The 22793-nt window shown below is 47.8% G+C and overlaps 1 protein-coding gene across 2 annotated transcripts in view; it reads left to right on the plus strand.

Annotated features, from left to right (window-relative positions):
- Window positions 1–21869, plus strand: part of Ccdc69 (coiled-coil domain containing 69) — a 26119-nt gene extending 4250 nt beyond the window's left edge. The window contains exons 2-8 of one of the 2 annotated variants that reach the window (XM_075992563.1): window positions 11031–11115; window positions 17104–17177; window positions 18678–18779; window positions 19215–19334; window positions 20363–20460; window positions 20604–20691; window positions 21069–21869. In XM_075992563.1, coding sequence (XP_075848678.1) covers window positions 11031–11115; window positions 17104–17177; window positions 18678–18779; window positions 19215–19334; window positions 20363–20460; window positions 20604–20655 — 531 coding nt within the window. In that variant the 3' untranslated portion in view covers window positions 20656–20691; window positions 21069–21869. The remainder of the gene's footprint in view (window positions 1–11030; window positions 11116–17103; window positions 17178–18677; window positions 18780–19214; window positions 19335–20362; window positions 20461–20603; window positions 20692–21068) is intronic. The other variant, XM_075992562.1, reaches the window with a different exon arrangement.
- Window positions 21870–22793: the final 924 nt, after the last annotated feature.

The raw sequence follows: 22793 nt of genomic DNA on the forward strand, positions 1-22793 counted from the left end.
AGAGGCCTGACTGGCAGGTGGTGAGGCATAGAATTAAAGTTGCCATCTAAGGATGCCACTGCCTGCGGCTCACTTAAAGAAGCAAAGGAGTTTGTGAGGACAACAGACACTCGTGCTGGCTGAGGTGGGCAGGTGCGGGGGCCTGCAGCCCAGGTCTGGCCTTGGAACCTCCGTTCTCAAGGACCGAAAGCATCCGCTCTTTGCTGAGCTAAGACGCAGGACCCTGGCCACTGGGAGAAAAGGGAGCCAGATTTCCATTTCATGTGCAGAAGTAATTGGAGAGAGAGAGAGAGAGAGAGAGAGAGAGAGAGAGAGAGAGAGAGAGAGATGAGTTCATCATCATTAGAGGGCTTCAAGCAAAGACCAGATGTCCTTTGGGTAAGAATAGTAGAGGTAATACAAGCCCCGGATGGCAAACATTTACAAGTCCGCTGTGCAAGCCTAATTATTCTTATCATTGCAATTTAGGAGGCAGGGGAATCTCTGTGAGTTCAATGCCAGCCTAGGCTACAAGAGCTAGTTCCAGGACAGGCTCCAAAGCTACAGAGAAACCCTGTCTTGAAAAAAAAAAGAAAGAAAGAAAGAAAAAAAGAATAAGTTTCAAAAATTTAGAAAGGTAGGAAGAAATTTGGAAATTGCTTCTAAGCTCACCATTAAGAAATAGCCTCTATAAAATACATTGGGTGAAATTCTCAAAGAATTAGTACAATTTAAAAAAAACTAAAAAGAAATAGCCTGATTTTCCCACATATGTCATATAGATGAGGGTGACTTTTAAGATTTTTGTTGTGTGTGTGAAAGAGGGGGATGCATGCACACACATGCCGGCACCCTGAACACATACATCTCTCAGATCTCTGGGAGCTGCAGTTACAGAATGTTGTGAGCTGGGAACTGAACTCCTGTCCTCTGTTAGGCCAGCAAGAGCTCTCAACCACCTAGCCATCTCTCCAGCCCTGAATCTGGGACTACGTTGCATTGCATATGGTTAGTGCTCTCCTGGGGCCTTTTTCCCGTGTGACTTAGTCTGCAGAACCTCTTTTGAATGGTCCTGGCCACGGTCCCTCTTGTTTAGCCGGTTTGTGTGCGTGCATTGATTCTTTACAGCCCTCTGCCTTTGCTAGCAAGGAACTTCCTGTGTTCTCTCCTTAACCTGGGGCACAGTGACTTTGTCCCTAGATCAGCAAAAGTCTCATAAACAATGATGTCTTGGCTGGGACTTGAAGGTGGGTAAGGATGAGACTATATCACTGGCTAACCATGATATGCAGGTGAGGGTCCCAGGCAGAAGAAATACAGGGCGCATTTGACCTTTTCTCTGGGGTTGCCAAAGGCATGCTGGTCAGGGAGCGTGAGACCAAGCTGCCGGCCTGATCAGGCAGCAGCTGTCTCGGCACCTTCTGCCCTAGCCACTACTGACACATCACACCGGCACGCACATGGCCTCTGTTCTGTTCATCACAACAGCACTGGCCCTCACATGGCCTCTGAGCCAATGATTTTAGCCAGAAAATATGTCCCATAAATCAATCATGCTGGATGAATCCAATGCAAACTTCCATGCACAGAGCCCTCTCAAAGACTCATGAGGTTTAGCTACATGTTAGACTGTGTTAGATAGCTAGACCTTTCAACCTAAAACGCACCAGAAAAATTCCCAAGCATTAGGTCCTGGAAATGCAACCTATTCTGGGAGGACACTGACCTAGCATAGTCAGATTCCTGGATTCCATCCCCACCACTCCATAAAGCTGGGTGGTGGTACATGCCTATAATCCCAGCACTAGGGAGGTGGAGGCGTGAGGATCAAGAGTTCAAGTTGCCAGGCCGTGATGACACCCCTTTAATCTCATCTCTTGGGAGCAGAGGCAGGTGGATCTCTGAGTTTCAGGCCAGCCTCGACTATAGAATGAGTTCCAGGACAGCCAGGGCTACACATAAAAATTAAACCAGCAAAACAAAAAGAATTCAAAGTTATCTTAAGCTATATAGTGAATTTGAGGGTAGCCTGAGCTACACTGTATAAACAACCTGACTCAAAAAAAGAAATTCCTAGGAATCATTGCCTTTGAGACACAACCTTTGGTGACATGCCTTCTGAGCTCATGCATGTTCTTTTTGTTTGTTTGTTTATTTAACTTTATTTTGTGTGCATTGGTGTGAAGGTGTCAGATCCCCTGCAACTGGATCTTCAGACAGTTGTGAGCTGCCATGTGGGTGCTGGGAATTGAACCCAGGTCCTCTGGAAGAGCAGTCAGTGCTCTTAACCACTGAGCCATTTCTCCAGCCCCCTCATGCATGTTCTTAATTATGCTTTCTAAATTCGTGGTTGTACTTACAGGAGACTAGAATCTTTCCCTAAGAGACTGGCATGCTCCAGCCTCCTGGAAACACACCCATGTTTGTTTCCATTGGTGTCACGCTCGAGCCTGCACTTCTGTCTGCTTGGGGTTTCTATAGCAATAGCTTAAAATGGTGAAAGTTCAAGTTCATTGCCCAGGAGAGCTGTTTGAGTCCAGCATGTGCATCATTGGGTGACAGGGACTACGCCTGATATGGGTGTTCATAGATCATACGATGAGAAGTCTGTAATCTGCCTGGAAACAAGCAATGGTCATAGCACTGGGGAGGTAGGGGCAAGAGGATCAAGAGCTCAATGACATCCTTACTGTATAGCAAGTTGGTGGCCAGTCTGGGCTACGTGAGACCCTGTCTCAAATAAATAAATAAATAATGCCTAACCAAAGCCTGCCTTGGGAAGAGTGGGCCTGTGCTGCAAGGCTGAGTGACCACCGTTCAGGCTGACACTTCACGAGGACTTAGCTTTTCATCCCCAAGGCCTGCATTATCCTCTCTGTGTGTCCCACCCTCAGCACTGTGAGTGGTCTTTCCAGGATGGGTGGAGCACCTCCTGGGAACGGGGAGATGGTCCGCTCTTCAACTCTTCCCTTCTGGGTCCTTGGGCTTCTCTCTGTTCACTGACTGCCTGGGCCACTGTTAAACTCCAAGAGAGCTTGCTTCTGTTTGGCACAGAGCCTCACTATGTAGTCCAGGTTGGTCTAGAACGTGAGTTTCTCCTGCCTTGAATGACAGGTGCTCTGCCACACCTGGCTCTTCTAGATGAGCGAATGGCTTTAAGTGATACCGGCCAGGAAGCTGGCTTCTGCACTTTCTGATTGCAAATGTCCTGCTCGGGGCAGCCTATAGTCTCTGTTCTCGATAAAGGGGCCTCTCCCTGCTTGCAGTGAAACTATGTGACCGGGGCATATTGATGAGAGGTAGCAGTTGGGCTGGCATCCTGCCCTCCTGGGCCAGGGGTTCTCAACCTGTGGATCGAGACCCCTTTGAAAATCAGACGATCCTTTCTCAGGGGTCACCTAAGACCATCAGAAAACACAGATATTGGGCCAGGCAGTGGTGATGCATGCTTTTGATCCTAGCACTTGGGAGGCAGAGACAGGCAGGGCTCTGAGTTCAAGGCCAGCCAGATCCACAGAGTTCTTTCCAGGACAGCCAGGGCTCCACAGAGAAAATCCTATCTCAAAAAAAAAAAAAAAAACAAAAAAAAAAAAACAAAAAAAAACCAGAGAGAGAGCATAGATATTTACATTATGTTTACACTATGATTTATAACAGTAACAAAATTATAGTTATTAAGTAGCAACAAAAATAATTTTATGGTTGGGGAGGGTCACCACACACAACAAGGAACTGTATTAAAAGGTCACAGCATTCAGGTTGAGAACCACCATCCTAGGCATTTGACTGTCTGTTGTATGGTTCTGGCCTGGGCTGCTGGGAAGCATGATGATGTGAAAGACTCCAGGCTTGCCCTCATCCCCATAAGCAAGGACCCTCTTTTCCTCTACTCCAGAGATATCTCTTCCATGATGCTCAAGCAGCCGAGTGTGTCAAACCTCCAGTCCCCTCCCTGTTCAAAGCAAAACAGGCTGGGATTGATGATGGATGAGATGGCAAGATGACATCACCTTATCCTCAATTCCCATCTACAGCATAGCAAAGCCAGAAGGGCTCTTTGGTTTCCTATGGTCCAGTGCCTGTTTCCTAATGTCAGAGCAGTGGAACCACTCATCCCAGGCTCCTGCTGCCGTGCCTTCTCTGCCATGATGGACTATGCCCCTCGAACTCTTAAGCCAGAATAGATCTTTCCTCCTTTGTGTTGCTTCTTGTCAGGCATTTAGTTACAACAATGAGAAAGGTCACTAAGAAAGGGTTGCACCAGGGCCTCGTACAAGCCCTGCCAATGAGCTCTGCCCCATCCTTGCTCAAGCTTTTGTAAACCAGTGTGCTCATAAAATATAATTGGATCATTAAAAATAGGAATAAAGGGGCTGGAATGATGTCTTGGCGATTGATAGCAAGTACTGCTCTTTTAGGGGACCTGAGTTCTGTTCCCAGCTCCAAGGTTAAGTGGCCCTCAACTGCCTGTAATCCAGGAGATCCTCCACCCTGTTCCGGCTCCACGGGCACCTGTGCTCACACCCACATCCTAACACAAACACATGCATATACACGTGATTAAAAATAAAAATACATCTTTTTAAAAAGTAGAAATAATGTCAGATATGGTGCATACACCTTTACCCCCAGTACTTAGGAGGCAGAGGTAGGTGGATCTCTGAGTTTGAGGCCAGCCTGGTGAACCAAAGTGAGTTCCACACCAGCCAGGACCTACCTTAAAAGAAAATTGGTCATGGCAGTTCACATCTGTAATCCCAGCACTTGGGAGGTAGAGGCAGGAGGATCATGAATTCAAGTTCATCTTCAGCTGCACAGCAAGTTCAAGGCTAGCCTGGGCTACATGAGACTCTGTCTTAACAAAAACAAAAAATCAAAAATAGAAATAAGGGGCTGGAGTGATGGCTCATTGAAAAGCACTGGCTGCTCTTCCAGAGAACCTAGGTGTGAATCTAGGCACTTGTGTGTGACTCACAACCATCTGTGACTCCATTTCCAGAGGATTCACAGTGCTGTGCTGTCCTCTCTAGGTCACAGACTCATATAGTGCACAGACAGATATGCAGACAAAACACTAATATACATATAGTTAAAATTTTTTTACATTATTTGTTTTAGGGGTATGGAGGCTTTGCCGGCATGTACATATATGTACCACGTGTACCTGGTGCCCAAAGAGGTCAGAAGAGGAGCTGGAGTTACCAATGATTATAAGCCACTTTGTGCTTAGAACCAAATCCTGGTCCTCTGGAAGAGCAGCAAGTGCTTTAAAGCACTGAGCCATCTCTTTAGCCCCTAGAAAAAAAAATTTTTGTTTTATTTTTTTGTTTGTTTTTTGAGACAGGGTTTCTCTGTAGCTTTGGAACCTGTCCTGGAACTAGCTCTTGTAGACCAGGCTGGCCTCGAACTCACAGAGATCCGCCTTCCTCTGCCTTCCAAGTGCTGGGATTAAAGGTGTGCGCCACCACTGCCCGGCTAGAAAATAAATTTTTTTTTTGTATATTCTGCAGGCATCAGGGGGCAGGAACACATGTTTTTCCTGATTTGTCTTTATTTACACTTGATTTTGAGTCTGCTTACACAATGACAAGTAGTTGGATTTTCTCACTATGTCTAAAAAATTATTCATTTGTCCTTTTAATGTGTCAGTTTCATTCCAGGTGTATTTGGGAGCATGTTGCTATATTCATATAAAATTTAAAGAAACCCTGAGACATCATGACATTTCTCTTTATCTCAGACTCAGTGTTTTATTGAGATGAGGTCTTGCTGTTTAACTCAGACTAGCCTGCTGCTTCTATATGAGCTCAGGCTGGGCTGATCTCAAACTCACATCACTCTGCCTCAGCCTTCCTGACTATATAATTACAGGCATATACCACCTGACCCAGCTTCCTAGTAAAGTCTGAGTTATATGCTCTAGCCAAATGAGATTTGTTTCAGTGAAGTAGTTTCATAGAAAATAATTTTTAAAGAAAGAAATAGCCTAAACACCTCACAGTAAGATTAAAAAACTAGAACTGGAGAGGTGGCTCAGAGGTTAAGAGCACTGGCTGCTCTTCCAGTCATCCTGAGTTCAATTCCCAACAACCACATGGTGGCTCACAGCCATCTGTAATGAGATCTGGCGCCCTCTTCTGGCATGCAGACATACATGCAGGCAGAACACTATTCACAATAAATAAATAAATCTTTTTAAAAAAGATTTAAAAACTAAGTTTATTCCCAGAATATTTCACTTAGCTCATTATAATTTATATATTTGCAGACCAATTAATGTGACATGATAAATATTCATAATGTCTGAGAAATTAAGGTACTAGAAACCATACATAACACCACAGCTCCAAATATGGATATGCAGGCATATAATATACTCTGCTGTAGTCCAGGCTTATGTATCCCAGGATTTTACTTTTACATTTTTCTGTGTTCTCCCTAATCTCTAAAGCAAATGCTGACTCCTGTGTAACTGGAAAAAAAATTGCATTATGTATTAATGTTGAAGAAAGTGCCAGGGGCCTCAAGGGTGATGTAGTTCAGTGGCAAAGTGCCTGCTTACCACACACAAGGCCCTGGGTTCGATTCCTGCTGTATCAAGAATGCAGAGGATGGGGAGCAGAGACTAGGAACTGCCTGGAGGGAGTCCCAGGTGTCACTGTGCAAGTGCTAGCCTGGAGAGGCTTTTGTCAGGCCCTGGGAAGGCTATGACCTTCTTGCCGCTGGCAGATGCTCCTGGAGACAAGGTCTCCTCTCTGTAGTGATTGTTATGTGGAAGAACACAGTGTTTCCTGAGTTTGTGACTTTGTTTCAGATGATATACTGTGAGACCAGAGACAGCCTGGGAGCTCTGCCACACTCTGCAGGGCGGGTTCCTGCTGTTTCTCAGACACGCCGCCAGAGCCTCCAGCATCTGAACTCTGTGTTGTGCTAGATCTGCAGGTGTTTCTACCATTCTGAGGGAGCTGAGGTCTGGAAGCTCATGCCGCAACACAATCTGAGTTTAAGATGTTTCCAGAACCCCAGCCTTCTTGACAATTACTTTAACTAGTATTTGTCTGTGTGGTTCTGCACTGACTGCTTGTGGTCTGGTGTCATTTTTAAGAGTTATTTGTATTTATATGTCAGTGTATTTTTATGCTAGTGAATGCCACGTGAATGCAGGTTCCCATGGAGACCAGGAGAGGGTGTCAGTTCTTCTGGTGCCGGAGTTACAGGCAATCATGAGCTGCCTGATGTGGGTATTGGGAACTGCACTCTGGTCCTCTGGAAGAGCAACAAATGTTCTCTCCAGCCCTGGGTTGTTCCTACTTTTTGTTTTGAACTCTCCATGTAACTCTGGTTGGCCTCGAACCTGCAATCCTCCTGCTTTAGCCTCCTGAGTGCTGGGATTATAGGTGTGCATCTCCACCCTGTCAAGGTGAAATCTAATTTGAAATACTCCCCATGAGACCTTAATTTCCTTGTTTGTCATAACCAGAGCTTCATAATGCTATTTTTTATTTCCTCTGTGTATGTGTGCATGCGTGGTGTGTGTGTGTGTGTGTGTGTGTGTGTGTGTGTGTGTGTGTGTATACTCACATGCAATGACACACAAGTAGAGGACAGAGGGCAGCTAATAATACTGGCAATCAGTTCTCTCCCTTCCACCGTGTGGCTCCTGAGGATTGAATTCAGGTTGTTAGATTTAGTGGCAAACTCCTTTACCCACTGACCTATCTCACCTGCCCTACTTTGGCTATTTTTATAAACATCTCATAATCCTTTTGCCAAGAAGAAAACCTTTGGAGCCAGGGAGACAGATAGCTCAGCAGTTGAAAGTACCCACAATTCTTCCAGAGGAGCCAGGTTCGATTTCTAGAACCAACAGGGCAGCTCGCAACTGTCTATAATGCCAGTCCCAATGGATCTGATGCCCTCTTCTGGCCTCATCAAACACCAGGCACACACGTGGTGCACAAATACACATCCAGACAAAACGCTCATACATATTAAATAGATAAATAAGCAAATAAATAAACTTTTTAATTAAAAAATAAAATTTAATTTTTAAAAAAGAAGGGAACCTCTGGGACTGGCGAGATGGTTTAGGAGGTAAAGGTATTTGCCTCCAAGGCTGATGACCTCAGTTTGACCCCAAGGACTCACGGTAGAGAGAACTGACTCCCCACGCTTGTCCTCTCTTCTCTATACGTGCACTGTGGCATGCACACACACGTGCGCACGCACACATATTTATAAAAATAGAAGAATAAAAATGGAAGCCATGATCTCGGGGCATTTGCTTCAGGGTGCATTGGCTGCCACCCATAGAGCAAGCAGCCACTCTCACCCAGAGTAGGCATGACAAAAGCCAGTCCTTGGTGCTGATGGAGTCAATGCCTTTGTATGCCATTGGCATGGTTGGATTGGGTTGTTGAACTAATCCTAGAGAGTGGACGGAGACAGAAAGACCAAAATCAGTTCCAGACACATCACCTCTGGCCTGCCGACTTCCTGCATTTAGTAGTTGGCTCAAGACGCTTAAGGTCGCTCAGTCTAAGCAGAGGCCTGGCATTGATGAAGCCACATCTTCCTCCTCACTGTGCCATCCACAATGGTGACTGCACAGTTGAAGGGAACATATAGCGAATGAGAAAGCTTTGGTGTTAAGCTCCTTTGCCATGTGAACGTGGCCACATCATTTCGTCTCTCCTGACTGAGACAAAAGATCAGATGTTAAATACAACTACAGATGAGTATTGTGGTATTCTCCCATAATCCAAGGATTTGGGAGGTGGAAACAGGAGGATCATGAGTTTGAGGCCAGCCTGACAAATAAAACAAACAAACAAAGCAAACGAAAAACCCAAGCACAGTGCTTCAAAGATGATTTACCAGCTAAGGGAACTTGCTGCTTTACCAGAGGACCCAAGCATCCATGACTGACAACTGTCAGTCACCCAGGTCCAGGAGACAAAATACCCTCTTGTAGCCCCAGAAGCACCCATATGGATGTGGTACACACACACACACACACACACACACACACACACACATCTCGATCCACATATGCATAACTAAAAATAAAGCAAACAGGCTGGCTCAAGAGATAAGGGCCCTTGCTGTCAAGGCCGATGTCCTGAATTCTGTCCCTAAGACCCACATAGTGAAGGCAGAGAACTGGCTCCCACAGGTTGACCTCTGGCCTCCTCACATGTGTGAGACACACACATACTCACGCTTGCTAAATAAAGCATAAAGCAATTTTACGAAGCATTTTTGGGGTGTAGCTCTCTGGTTAAATGCTTGGCAAGCTGGGAGATATTTAGAAGGTTGAAAGTCCAGGATAGATAACAAGCGTGAGATTAGAGGCGTCTATGGCATTTCTGTGGCACCTCCCTGACACAGAGGCTTGAAAAATTATTTAGAAAAATATATGCAGGAGGTTTTATGTAATGATCAGATTGTGTTAGTCAGAGGTCAAAGGGCATGGGGACATGAGGAAAGTGAGATAGAAAATTCAGCTTAAAACCAACTCGAGCAGCCATGGCCCAGGGTTTCCTGTTCCTCCTCCTTAGCTCAGTCATGAGCCCTTCCCATCTATCTGCCTCAGTTTCCTCTCTTGCTCTTGAAGCAGTGGGTAAAACCTTAGGCAGATGTACAAGTATTTTCTCACTATCATCAAACTGGCCGTCTTTAACCGTACATAGGAAACGAACTCAGTCTTCAAAATTCTGAAATTTGAATCTTTGCAAATGAACCTGCATAGTTGGAAACCAATTGCTTCGTTACATTGTGTAGCCTTCTGCTTGTTGTTTCTTTAAGAGAATCTCAGGTACCTAGGCTAGCCTCAAGTTCACTAAGCAACCAAATTTGACCTTGAACTCCTGAACCTCCTGCTCTACTGACCTCTACACACCCAGTGCACAGCGAGATTTTTTAAAATTTATTTTTATGTGAATTCATGCGTGCGTGCGTGCGTGTATGTGTGTGTGTGTGTGTGTGTGTGTGTGTGTGTGTGTGTGCATGCATGCGTGCAACTGTCTGTGGAGGCCAGAAGGAGGGTGTCAGATCCACTGGAGCTGGAGACACGGTTGATTATAAGCCACCAGGTGTGGGCGCTGGAAACAGAAGTCAGGACCTCTGGAAGAGCAGGGAAGACACTTGGCCACTGAGCCATCTCTCCAGCCCCACAAAGATTCATTTAAAAGAATGAATTGGGCTCTATTAGTTTACAGACAGACTTGAGGGTGCTGCCTCAGCGCCAGTGTCTTCTGGGAGCCCCCTGAATACACTGGAACATTGGTTGCTTAGATGACCTTTCCAAAGCCCGCCTTTTCTGGAAGGGTGAGTCAGATGTGCACATCTGTGGGGCCATTGTGGGTTTTGATAATACAACTGTCCTGTTGTTGCTGACCCCACCCCTGACCTGCAGCATCCTTAACTGTGAGACTTATTTGAATGAGGAATGCCTGGGGGTGGGGGGAGCTGTCCCCAGGGCACACAGGCTCCTGATAGAATGCTGTTGTCTGATCCTGGCCCCCAAATTCAGTGGGTCTGCCACACATCTCAGGTGTGGGACAGTGAGACTGGCTGCGAGCAGTCAGCCGGAAGAAAGTGGTCCTGACTCCTGCTGCTGCTGTTCTCTGGTCTCTGTGAGCCTGTCTGGGGCAAGGGGAGGGGGGGACCCCAGAGGGCAGATCAGGAACCTGGCAACATAAGGCAGAGCTGAGCTGTAGCCTTTAGAACTTGAAGTAGCGTCGGGGGGGGGGGGGGATGCTCCATGTCCCCAACAGAGGCCTGTCCTGCCCCATGGAACATCAGCAATAAAAGACTCCCAAGACCCTTTCTACCCAGGCAATCCTCTGGTAACTTATCTGAGCCTAGGGACAACAGGCCCTCTGGGGCCTGCTATGTCTCAGAGGGCTCTGTCCTGTCCCCATCATCTCTCCCGACAGTCATAGAGAAGGTGGGGCACTGAGCATGCAGGTTGTATGCTGTGAGCAGCTGAGAGACTGCTTTCGCCCATCCCCATCCCGTCTCATTCCTGACCCCACTCTTCACTCTAGGTGGAGGAGACACAGACAGAACTCCTGGAGACACTGGACAAAGAGGGAAGGATCCTGGAAGGCCGGCATGAAGAGGCTGGGCAGGGTGAGGACCAAGAGGGCCCAGGGGGCTCCTCAGGGGCCCTTGGCCTCAGAGGGGTGACGGGACTTTCCTCCTGGGGTGGGCCTTTAACATTCTGTCACCAGGCTCTCTTTTGTTCTCTGCTTTCTTTTATTCGAGCATCTCCCCCACCACGCCTGTTTCTCTTTGGTTTTCAAAGCATCTACAGGAAGTCTACCCACCTTAGGTGGGCGTAGCTGCACACGCCTATAATCCCAGCAGTTGGGAGGTGAGTCCACGCAAGGATCAGGAATTCAAGGCAAGCCTCTGCTACACACAAAGTAGAGGTCAGCTTGGGCTATACCAAACTATATCTCAAAAGGGGGTCAGAGTCTAGAAAACCCAGACAAACGAAATCACTCTTTTTATAACCACTTTCCGTCCCTACAGCGATGACTCCTAAAACTTACGGCTAGGATGGGGCTAAGGAGAAGGCTCTGTGGACAAGAATGCCTGTGGCACAGTGTGAGGACCTGAGTTGAGATCCCCAGAACTCATGTAAAGGTGGACCACTGTGTGCGTCTGTAATCCCTGCTCTCATATGAGATAGGAAGTGGAGACTCCCAGGATCTCACAGTCCAACTAACCTAACATCTGTAGGGCAAACAAGATCAACATCTGGGGTTACCCTCTGACCTCTGCTGTGTCTGTGCTCAACACACACCATATACGCACACAGACATAGAAGAAATTTTGGCTAGGATAGTCAGACATGGCTCATGGCTTGTAATCCCATCGCACACAAAGCTAAAGGTAAGAGGACCAACTGTACGTTTGAGGACATTCCGGGCAACAACGTGAGTTAAAAAGCCAACTGAGATCCACAGCAAAAACCTGTCTCAAAAGAATTAAGCCAAGACTGGAGGGACAGCTCAGCCACTGAGAATATGTGCTGCTCTTCTGGAGGACCTGAGTCTGACTCCCAGCATCCACATCCAGAAGTTTACAGCCACCTGAACTCCAGTCCCGAGGAAACAAATTCTCTCTGCCAGCTTCCACGAGTATATGGTCATGTCATATACCCAACACAATCAGACAGACAGACAGACACACACACACACACACAATTAAATATTTTTAAATAAATCAGTTTTGCCACATTCTTAGCTTTTAAATAATTTAGAATTGAAATGACTAAGTGCACGCGTACTTATTTTTTCAGATTAGCAAATCACACCTACAACATCGGTATGTGTGACACTGGTGACGTTTAGTGCATCTACCATGCATGCAATCATGACTACCACTCAGTTCCAGGACATTCTTCTCCTCACCCCAAAAAGAAACACCCAGCAGTCGTCACTCCGCATCTTCCCACCAGCCTCTGGCAACTGCTAACCTGCTTCCTAATTTCACAGTATCAGATGGCCTGGCTTACTTCACCCAGTAAGATGCTTCCATGTTACAACATACATCCGGGCTCCACTTCTTTTTTATGGCTGAGTAACAAGCCAGTGAATAGACATACCATGCTTTGTTGACTTATTCATCATGGATATCTAAGCTGTCCTGTCTCCAGCGACCATGAATGGTACCACTGGCCCAACGTACTTCACCTCACCTTACCTGTAAGAGGAAGACGATGGTATTTCTATTCTTACCCTTTTGAGAAACTCCCAGACTCTTTTTCCATAGCAGTTGTCCCACTTCATGCTCTTCCCAGCGAGGTCTGAGGGTCCCGGTGGCTCCACAGCCTTGTCACTATGTGGGCTTTGTCCACTGCTGTCATCATTGTGGTGACCATGAGGTGGCATCTCATTGAGGGTATTTGGGGTTTTGTTTGTTTTATTGTTATTGTTTGAGACATAAGCTCACTGTGTTGCATAGGCCAGCCTGGAACTTAGGAGTAGCCCAACCTGGCTTCCAGCTTGCAATGATTCTCCTGCCTCAGCCTCCTGAGTGTTGGAATTAAAGATATGTGCCACCACACCCAGCCGGTTTACTTTTGAGTCTGGGTGTCAGTAAACCAACCAGCCTGGCCTCAGCCTCCTTAGTGGATGAATAACACCACAGAGGAATGACACAGTTCCCAGTTTATTGGGCTTTTGTTTGTTTGTTTGTTTTGGTTGGTTGGTTTTTTTCAGACAGTGTTTCTCTGTAGCTCTGGAGCCTGTCCTGGAACTCACTCTTGTTGACCAGGCTGGCCTCGAACTCACAGAAATCTGCCTCCCGAATGCTGGGATTAAAGGCATATGCCACTACTGCCCAGCCATTGGACTTTTGATCTATGTTTCCCTGACTGGTTGATATTGTTTTGTGTACTGTTGGAATTTGTGATATCTACTTTGGAAAAGTTGTGTAAGTTTTAACAACATTGAAATTGACTTTGAAAATGAACCTACAGGCTCCTGACCCTTATCCAGAATTACTTTTTAATTGTTTTGTTTTGTTTGGTTGGTTGGTTTTTGTTGTTGTTGTTGTTCTGTTTTGTTCTTTTTGAGATGGGGTCTCACTATGTAGCTCTGCCTGTCCTAAAACTCAGTATGTAGACCAGGCTGGCCTTGAATTCACAGAAATCTGCCTGTAACTACCTGCCAAGTGCTAAGGTTAAAGGAGTGTGCCATCACACCTGGCTTCGGAATTACTACTTTCATAAGCTCTTATGAACATATGGAATTCATAGGAAAATTCTATATCCTATTCTTTTTTTTTTTTTTTTTTTTTTTTTGGTTTTTCGAGACAGGGTTTCTTTGTGATTTTGGAGCCTGTCCTGGAACTAGCTCTTGTAGACCAGGCTGGTCTCGAACTCACAGAGATCCGCCTGCCTCTGCCTCCCGAGTGCTGGGATTAAAGGCGTGCGCCACCACCGCCCGGCTCTATATCCTATTCTTTAGAGAGAGAGAGAGATTTGGAATGAAACTCAGAGTTTTGCTTTCATTTTTGCTTTTTATTAAATACTTGTTTTCTGGTTGTTTTTCTTTTTTTAAAAAAAAAACAGTTGTCTGTGTATATATATAGTCTTCTGTGTGTAATACCCTCAGATCCTGGAAGAGGCATCAGATTCCCTGCAGCTGGAGTTACAGGTGATTATGAGCTGTGTTAAGTGGGTGCTGGGCACTGAACTCTGGTCCTCTGTGAGAGCAGCATGCACTCCTGACCCTGAGCCCCTCTCCAGCCCTTGTTCTTCTCATTTAATACTGTATCAAGCATGTTACCAAGTCCAGCTACAAAAAGGAAGGCTGGTTCAGGCTGAATTTCTTGGCTCATACTATAATCCAACATTCAGAAAGCTGAAGCAGGAGGATGATGGAATTGGAGGCCAGCCTGGGCTACAAGGTGAGGCCCTGTCTCATAAAAAATGAAGCAAGTCTAGACCACAACACCCAAGGGTTTGCTTGCTTCTTGAGAGTCTAGGCATCTAGATTTGGTTCTTAAAAGTGATCCTTTTCATGAAGATTTGCTTCTCCTCTGGCATTCCAGTTTTCTTCCACTCCCAGTAACATAGTAACTAGGACAGAGGTCTGAACAAATTTCAAACTTTTGAAACATTGACATTGGCACAGAATGTTTGGCAGTAGAACTGGAACCCCTTGAAGCACGCCCCCCCCCCCCAGCCTAAACCGCTGCTCAGCCTCTGTCCCTCCTGCCGATTTCTGTCTAAAATCTACCTTCTCTGCCTACATGGCTACGTGGGAAAAGCTCGCCCTGTGGGCACTGGCTTAATAATACTTAGTAAAATAAACATGCAGATACAAAGTGACCCACTATGGGGCCCAGGGGGATTGCCTAAAGGGGATCCTCCCAGTAGTCAGAATTCTATTTTTCTTTTTATTTTTTTTATAAAGTATATTGCATTTATTTATATGGTATTTGTGTATATGTGTGTGTATACGTGTGTGGGTGTGTGCACACATACCACAACATGTGGGGGGTCAGAAGACAAACCGCAGGAGTCCGTTCTCTCCTCCTGCTACATGGGTCTTGGGGATCAAACTCAGATCATCATAGTGAGACCCTAACTCAAGCAAACAAAGATTTATTTGGAATTTTTTCTGATAGTGGTGGTATGACAATACTACATCAGTGGTTGTCAGTGTTTGGGCTACACAGGGTCTCACTGTGTAACCCTAGCTGTCCTGAAACTTACCATGTAGAGCAGGCTGGCCTGGAACTCACTGAGAACCACCTGCCTCAGCCTCCCAAGCGCTGGGATTAAAGGTGTGTGTTTAAACACCTGGTTTGGTTGTGTTTGTGTGTGTCTGTCTGTCTGTGTGTGTGTGTGTGTGTGTGTGTGAGAGAGAGAGAGAGAGAGAGAGAGAGAGAGAGAGAGAGAGAGAGAGAGAGAGAGAGAGAGAAGGTCTCACTGTATAACCTAGGCTGGCTTTGAACTCCTGGTAATCCCCTGAATCCCCTGTCTCAGCCTTCCAACTACTACAGGTGAGAATTACCTGTATCTAGCTGTAGGCTCTCTTTTCTGTGACTCTGGTGCTTTGGCTGTAGTTAACTTCCTTCCCAGTCACCCCTGTGGCATTTTTCTGCCTGGTCATTGGCCGTTTCTGAGTGATCAATTAGACGGTCCTGGGGATTTTCTCAAGAGAGTTTCTGGGAAGGCAGAGTGGTATCTCTCACCAGACTCATAGTGGGGTGGATGGATCTCCAGCGCCCTGCACTGCCCATCTGGGAAGACCTGGCAGGGCTCTTTCCCCTGGACCCTGCCCATAGAGACAACCTGATAGAACTTCTTGGCCCCACTTCACAGCTGAAGCAATAAACTTTAATCACGTGTCATCATGTCTCACCATCTCTCAGTCTTGAAGAAGGGGAGGCAGGAGGACTACAGGGATTCCTGCCACAGATGCCCTGTTCTTTTTGTGACTTTACGGCACAGCTTCAGCTGCATGCCTTTCTTTCCCCTGGCCTGCTGCAGCAGGACATCATCAGGCCTGCTGCAGGATCCAGGGCACCGCAGGTCCTCCTGCAGCATCCCTACTGCAGGGTCCTTGTGGCTGAGCCTCAGGGACACCTGAGTGCCCACTGCTCCCCCAGGATAAGACCTTTCTGTTCCCCAGGGATTTGTGAAGCCCCTCGAAGGTCTCTGACTCTGGTCCTGCTTCCTTTCTGTGGCTGTGATGCAGACTGACCAGGAGCAGTTTGGAGAGGAAAGGGTTTATTTTTTTTTAAATATTTATTTATTTATTTATTATGTATACAATATTCTGTCTGTGTGTATGTCTGCAGGCCAGAAGAGAGCACCAGACCTCATTCCAGATGGTTGTAAGCCACCATGTGGTTGCTGGGAATTGAACTCAGGACCTTTGGAAGAGCAGGCAATGCTCTTAACCACTGAGCCATCTCTCCAGCCCCCAGGAAAGGGTTTATTTGACTTACACTTCCAGGTCACACTCCATCACTGAGGAAAATCAGACCAAAATCTGAAGACAGGACCCACGGGAGAATACTGATTGCCAGCCTGCTTCCTGGCTCTCATCTGACCATGCTCAGCCTCTTACAATAGCCCAGGCCTCCTGTCAGACCACAGTGGGCTGAGCCTCCCATATCAATTAGTAGTCAGGGCAATGGTCCACAGGATATATCACAGGTCAATCTGACCTAAGCAGTTCCTCAATTGAGGTTCCATTTTCTTTTTCTTTTCTTTTCCTTTTTAGTTTTTCAAGACAGGGTTTCTCTGTGTAGCCCTGACTGTCCTGGAACTCACTCTGTAGACCAGGTTGGCCTCGAACACAAAGATCCACCTGCTTCTACCTCCCAAGAGCTGGGATTAAAGGCGAGCACCACCACCATCTGGCAAGGTTCTCTCTTCTTAAGTGACTCTAGGTTGTATTTAGTTGATAATACAACCAGCACGGTTCCTGAGAGAAGATGAAGCTCCTGAAAGAGACAGATGAAGACCATTGCACAGCTCCTGGGTCCAGTGGGCCCAGGGGTGATCGTCAGCACCTTGTAGACCTTAAGGAGCTTGGCAGAGGTTTTGTAGAAAGTTTTTGAGTTTATAGGGATCTCCTGTCTTCACAGCCCTGCAGACGTCAAGTGCACGGGAGAAAGACTCTTCTAGTGTCTCCGTCCAAGAGGCTAAAGCCTCATTGCAGGTGAGAAGGACCTGGTCATTTGGGTTGGGTTAGTGGGACAATGGCAAGGGGGAGCCACATGGAGCTTCAAAGCGGCCAAAATGATGCCAGTAGGTTAAGGGGGACTAGGGTGCTTGTTTTTTATTTATCCTGACCAGATGGTTGGTTGAGGGGACTTGGCATGCTATCAGGGTTGCCCTCCTTTTGTATGGCATCACCTGTTTTGTGGGATTTGGACAGTAATTTATTTCATTATTATTTTATGTGTTAGTTTTTGCCTATACGTGTGTCTTTTTTTTTTGTTTGTTTGTTTTTCGAAACAAGGTTTCTCTGTAGCTTTGGTGCTTGTCCTGGAACTAGCTCTTGTAGACCAGGCTGGCCTTGAACTCACAGAGATCTGCCTGCCTCTGCCTCCCAAGTGCTGGGATTAAAGGTATGCACCACTGCCGCCCGGCTGTGTTGGGATGTTTTATCACATAGCAGCAGAAATGAAAGACTGTCAAAAGGATCTTGGGGATGGCATCATGAGGGTTCATTCAGGAATGGCAGTGTCCTGAAAGCAGATGTTCAGAAAGACTTCTCAGAGGGATGGGGTCTAAGCCCGGAAGATGCTTAGGATCCTTCAGTAAAGGGAAGCCCTCAGCAGCATCAAGCTACCTTCTCAAAAGCATAGAGGAAGGGAAGAAAAGAAGGTGTCTAAGGAAGTCCAGAATTCCAGAGTTGTAGGAAGGCCAGGGGTGAGCAAGGGCCATAGGGAGGGAGCGAGCCTAGGAGTATAGGAAGAGGTTGGCCTCTGTCACAAAGGGAATGGCTGAGAAGATCTCTGTCAGGGGAAAAGTACAGAGAACGTTCCCTGAGACTGGGGGTACAGTGTGATGCTGAGCCCCTGCACAGACAGAAGTGGAGGATGAGAACCACATAGAGCACAGCATGGCTGAGCTTTGAATGTAGGTTGACTTTGGTCTGAGATAACCATGACGTCATCCCAAGAGTGTAGGGACAGTAGTAACTCTTCTCACTACTGTGGTCAAATATGTGACAAGAAACAACTTAGGGAAGGAAGAGTTCACATTGGGTCGTGGTTTGAGTCATTTCATCATGGTGGGAAGGTGTGGCAGCCGGTCACGTTGCACCCACGGTCAGGAAGCAGAGAAGCGATGAGCCATGATGCTCAGCTCGCTCTGTTCTTTTTATCAGTCCAGGACCCCAGCCTATGGCATGGTGCCACCCAGACCTCAGTGAACCCGATCTAGAAACATTCTCACAGGCATCCATCCCTTGGATGATTCTAGATCCTGTCAAGTTATCAATTAATCATCCCAAGAGCCATGAAAGGCTATACAGTGAGAGGTGGGGCTGGGATGTTTCAAATCCCAGTAGCTGTGGGTTCAACCTGCTCTGCTGGGCGGTGTATGATACAGGCCAGAAGCACACTGAAGGGCCCCAGTCCTTCCCTTTTAACTGATGTAAAGAGAATCACCTTGACAAGTCAAGCTCTTTGCTTCCTGCTCCCTCCTCCAGAACTCCTGTGCAATGCTGGCCTCATCACAGGAGGCCATCCAAGCCCAGATGAACAAGGTGGAAGGGTCCATACTTAGCCAGCTCTATAAGAACCACATCCAGGTGGGTGCAGAACCCTGGCCGGCCTTTATCCTTGGTGCTGTGGGGAGGTCATGGGCAGACAAACATAGAGGACAAGCCCCAATCCTGAACCACACCCCTCCCAGGAGCCCAGCAGCAAGAGGGGCCTCAATTCACACCAAGAGAGGCAGACAGATGGTGGAGCACACAGCTCTATGGGTTCAGAGGGAATTTGGGGCAACCAGCAAACCTGACGCAAGATAGTGCGTCAGCCTACTGAACCACAGCTGTGTGCCCAGCAGACTCAGGCCTCCAAAAAGGCCTCTGGGAGGATGAGAGAAATGCAGCCTCGGCTGTGAAAGGGAGATCACGCCAGACCAGTGCAGTGAGCCGCTGGCAGGATAGGGAGGGGAGCAGGGGAGACCCACGACCCTCACTACCTGCTGATTGATGGAGTCTCTCTGTGTTCTTCTCAAGGACTATGGGAGCCCCGGCCCATTCTGGGAGCAAGAGCTCGAGAGTTTGCACCATGTTATTGAGATGAAGAATGAGCGAATCCATGAGCTGGAGAAGCAGCTCCTTCTGCTAGAGATGCTGGTCAGTGCTGGGCAGGCAGCAGGCTGCCACTTTCTGGACATTTCCAGTTCTCGGCTTATCCCACACCCCGCCCCTCACCCCCCAACCCACTCCTGACAGCTTGTCTGGCCTGGGTCAGGCAGCGGCTCCTTGTCACCTGACTCCTGTCTTTTCTTGGGCCCTCGGGTTGCCGTAACTAGGGCAGCACTGGGGCCCCAGCAGCCCCTGCTCCTCAGAAGGGGTGGCAGCTGTCACACTGCAGGCAGGGGCTGAGGAAGGAGGTGAGGCCCATAGGTCAGGCAGGCAGAGGAGGCTAGCCTCAGCAACGGTAGAGCTGGGGAACTGAGATCTTTCAAAGATCCAGGGCCTCAGAACCCTGCAACAATGCAGAATTGGTTTCTTTGGGATTTTATTAGATTGATTGATTTTGTGTACATATGGGTGGGCGCGTGCATGGCATGCATGCGGAAGAGGGCAGATGACAGTTTGCAAGAGTAAGTTCTCTCCTTTCACCATGCGGGTTGCTGGGATTGAACGCAGTTTGTCCAGCATGGCAGAAAATGCCTTTTACACCCTGAGCCATTTTTCAACCTTTTTTTGTTTGTTTAAGATTTATGTGTGTGAGTGTTTTGCCTACATGCATACATGTGCACCACATGTATGCAGTACCCACAGGGGCCCGGAGAGGGTATTGAATTCCCTGCAAGAGTTACAGACAGTTATAAGAAGTCTTGAGGTGGCACTGGGAATCAAACCTGCGTCCTTGGCATGAGCAGCCAGTGCTCTTAACCACTGAGCATCTCCCCAGGCCTGGCTGAGCCAGCCTTACCAGCACTGGTTTTGTTTTTCACACTCTCCAATAGCAAAGGTCGAGTCAACAGTTTCCCCTTAACTCGGGCCTTGTTTCCAGTTAGCGGCTTGCTCCATAAAGTGAAGGGCTAGCTAGGAAGAAGCAAGCTAGAAAGAAGCAGTGTCGGGGGAGAGGCGAGGGCACCCACTGTGCCGAGTGAGTGAAACAGCTTTCCACGCTCCTTCTCGGTTTGTTTCAGAAAGAAAAAAATCTAATATTAGCCCTGAAAAACACCACCCTGCGGCAGGAGGTTGAGGACCTTCAGTTCCAAGCTGGGAACAGGCTGACCGTGTCAAGGTAGCCACCATCCCCTTTCTCCCACTCCCAACCTTCTGCCAGAACTTCCAGCTGGGCGGGACCCGGAAGAGCCTGGGGACTGGATGGACAAGTGGGCCCAGGTCCTGTCTTGGGAACATGACTCCTCTTTCCTTGGGAGTCAGGAAGTCCAGTTTCTCAACAAGAGAAAGAGGAAACAGGAAACAGTCCACCTGAGCAGGCATGCGTGGAATGAATCGGTCCTGAAGCTTTGTAAGTGAGCGCTGATGTCCCATGACATGGGCAGTTGCGTGACCTAGTCTCTGGTGGGATCCTGCTCTGGATCCTAAGAGCTAGGTCCTGTTATCCCCGTTTGCTTATGAGGAAACTGGAACACAAACTCCAGGTCACCTAAGGTGACCCAGTGAGGTGTGAGGCTTGGCCTGGGGCCACCCAGAGCTCCACCTGTGGGGATTTGGCACATGATCAACAACTAGAACACCCCTCACATACAGGCAGTAAGGAGGGGAGTGATGTGGGGGGGGATACCTTGGGAGAGTTGGTGTCGCACCCCCTCCCCACATGCGTGCCTCAGGAATGATCCCTGAGGGAATGGTTGGTTCACGCTCCCTGCTCTGTCGGTACCACAGGCAGTTCCAGAAAGATCTACTTCAGGACCTGGAGAAGGAGTCGCAAAATGGCCACTGTTGTAGCCGACGGAGGAGCCACTGAACCGTCTGAGTCCTTGAGGCCTCATCTTACCCTGCCCTCTGCTGCACCTCAGAGGCCTCTGTCCTCATCATATAGACACAGGCCCTGGACCCACCGTGGCTCCCAGACTCACCACTCCCTCCAAGGTCTGTGGAGAAGAGGGCAAGACTCCATTCTTCTCCCAGGGCGGACTAGGTGGGCAGGAGGAGATGTGTATAGGTAACAGCACTGGTGGCGGAGGTTGGGCCACCAGCATCACCCAAGAAGTGCCTTCCCTTAGTTGGCCCAGAGAACATGCAAGCACAGTTACAGCCCCCATCCGGTACTTATGAGGGCATCCAAGACTTCTCCCATGGCAGCTGGCGCCACTTTGACCATCTGACAAAGGGGACAGTCCCCCTTCCCAGACAACTCACGGACCCATCCAAGTTCTTCTAACCACACCAGTAATTCTCACTCGGAGAAAAACTGTGAAAGACACCATCCAAGGAAAAGGAATACAGTATTGTTTTTGTTGAGATGGGGTCTCGCCACATAGCCTAACTTTGAACTCAAAACCGCCACGCCTCAGCCTCCTGCGCGCTGGGAACACACGGGGCATACGCCGCCACACCCAGCAGGATGAAGAGCTGAATTTGCTGCCGTGCTCAGCATTGTGAATGTTTTTAAGCATGTGTAGCTGAGGTCTTAATGTGAAAATTAAATCTTTTTGTTAAAAATAAAACTTTGTTTTCACGTTCTTCTCAGTAAGGATGTATTTCATTCTGCGTTGTCCACTGCGGTGGTGAAATTCGCTGACAAAAGCAACCGAAGGGAGGAAGGGCTGATTGCGACCCAGGATCCCAGGGTGATAGTGTTCATCATCATAGTGGCAGGAGCATGAGGTCTGCCTGTCACGTGATGTCATCAGTCAGGAAGGAGAGCAAGGCTATTAAGCCTGAAGGCCCATCCTCAGCAACATACTTCCTCCAGCAAGGACGTGACCTGGGTTCTAAAACAGTCCCAAACAGGGCCACCACCTGGGGACCATGTGTTCCAATCATGTGAACCTATGGGGGACATGTCATATTCAAACTATGTTTGTCAGGACATGCTAATCCTCTTACATGCTATGTTCTTGGAAAGTGTGTCTCATAGTTTCTTCAGTGTAGGGCAGTGGTTCTCAACCTGTGGGCCTTGGGGTCATATATCAGATATCCTGCATCTCAGCATTAGGAGGGTTGAGAAGCACTGGTGTGGCATATTTAGACAGTTTCATATCCTAAGCCACCCTATAATTCTAATTGAAATACCTTGTGTAGCCGTCTTTGAACAGATCATTTTCTTATACTGAATTTGTCAGAAGGGTCACCTCTGGTGGGCTGCAGTAAGGGTCTTATGCACTTTTTAAAAGATGCTTGTTTTCTGTGTCTGTGCTCATGCCTCTGTGTGCAGGTGCCTGCAGGGGCTGTTAGCATCCAGGCACAACTTGGCCCTGCCCCTTGGGAACCTGGCACAGTGCATCAGCCCTCTGCGGGTGACAAGCAGTTCCCTGACTGTACACAGGTGCAAAGGTCCCTTTAAGATGCAAGTCCCACCTACTTCTGCTGTCTTCAGCTGCAAGCAGGTCTTTGCCTGCCTGCCTGCCTCCCTCCCTCCCTCTGTCTCTGTCTCTGTCTCTGTCT

Source organism: Microtus pennsylvanicus, chromosome 11 (assembly GCF_037038515.1).
Source record: "Microtus pennsylvanicus isolate mMicPen1 chromosome 11, mMicPen1.hap1, whole genome shotgun sequence".
Taxonomy (NCBI): Eukaryota; Metazoa; Chordata; class Mammalia; order Rodentia; family Cricetidae; genus Microtus; species Microtus pennsylvanicus.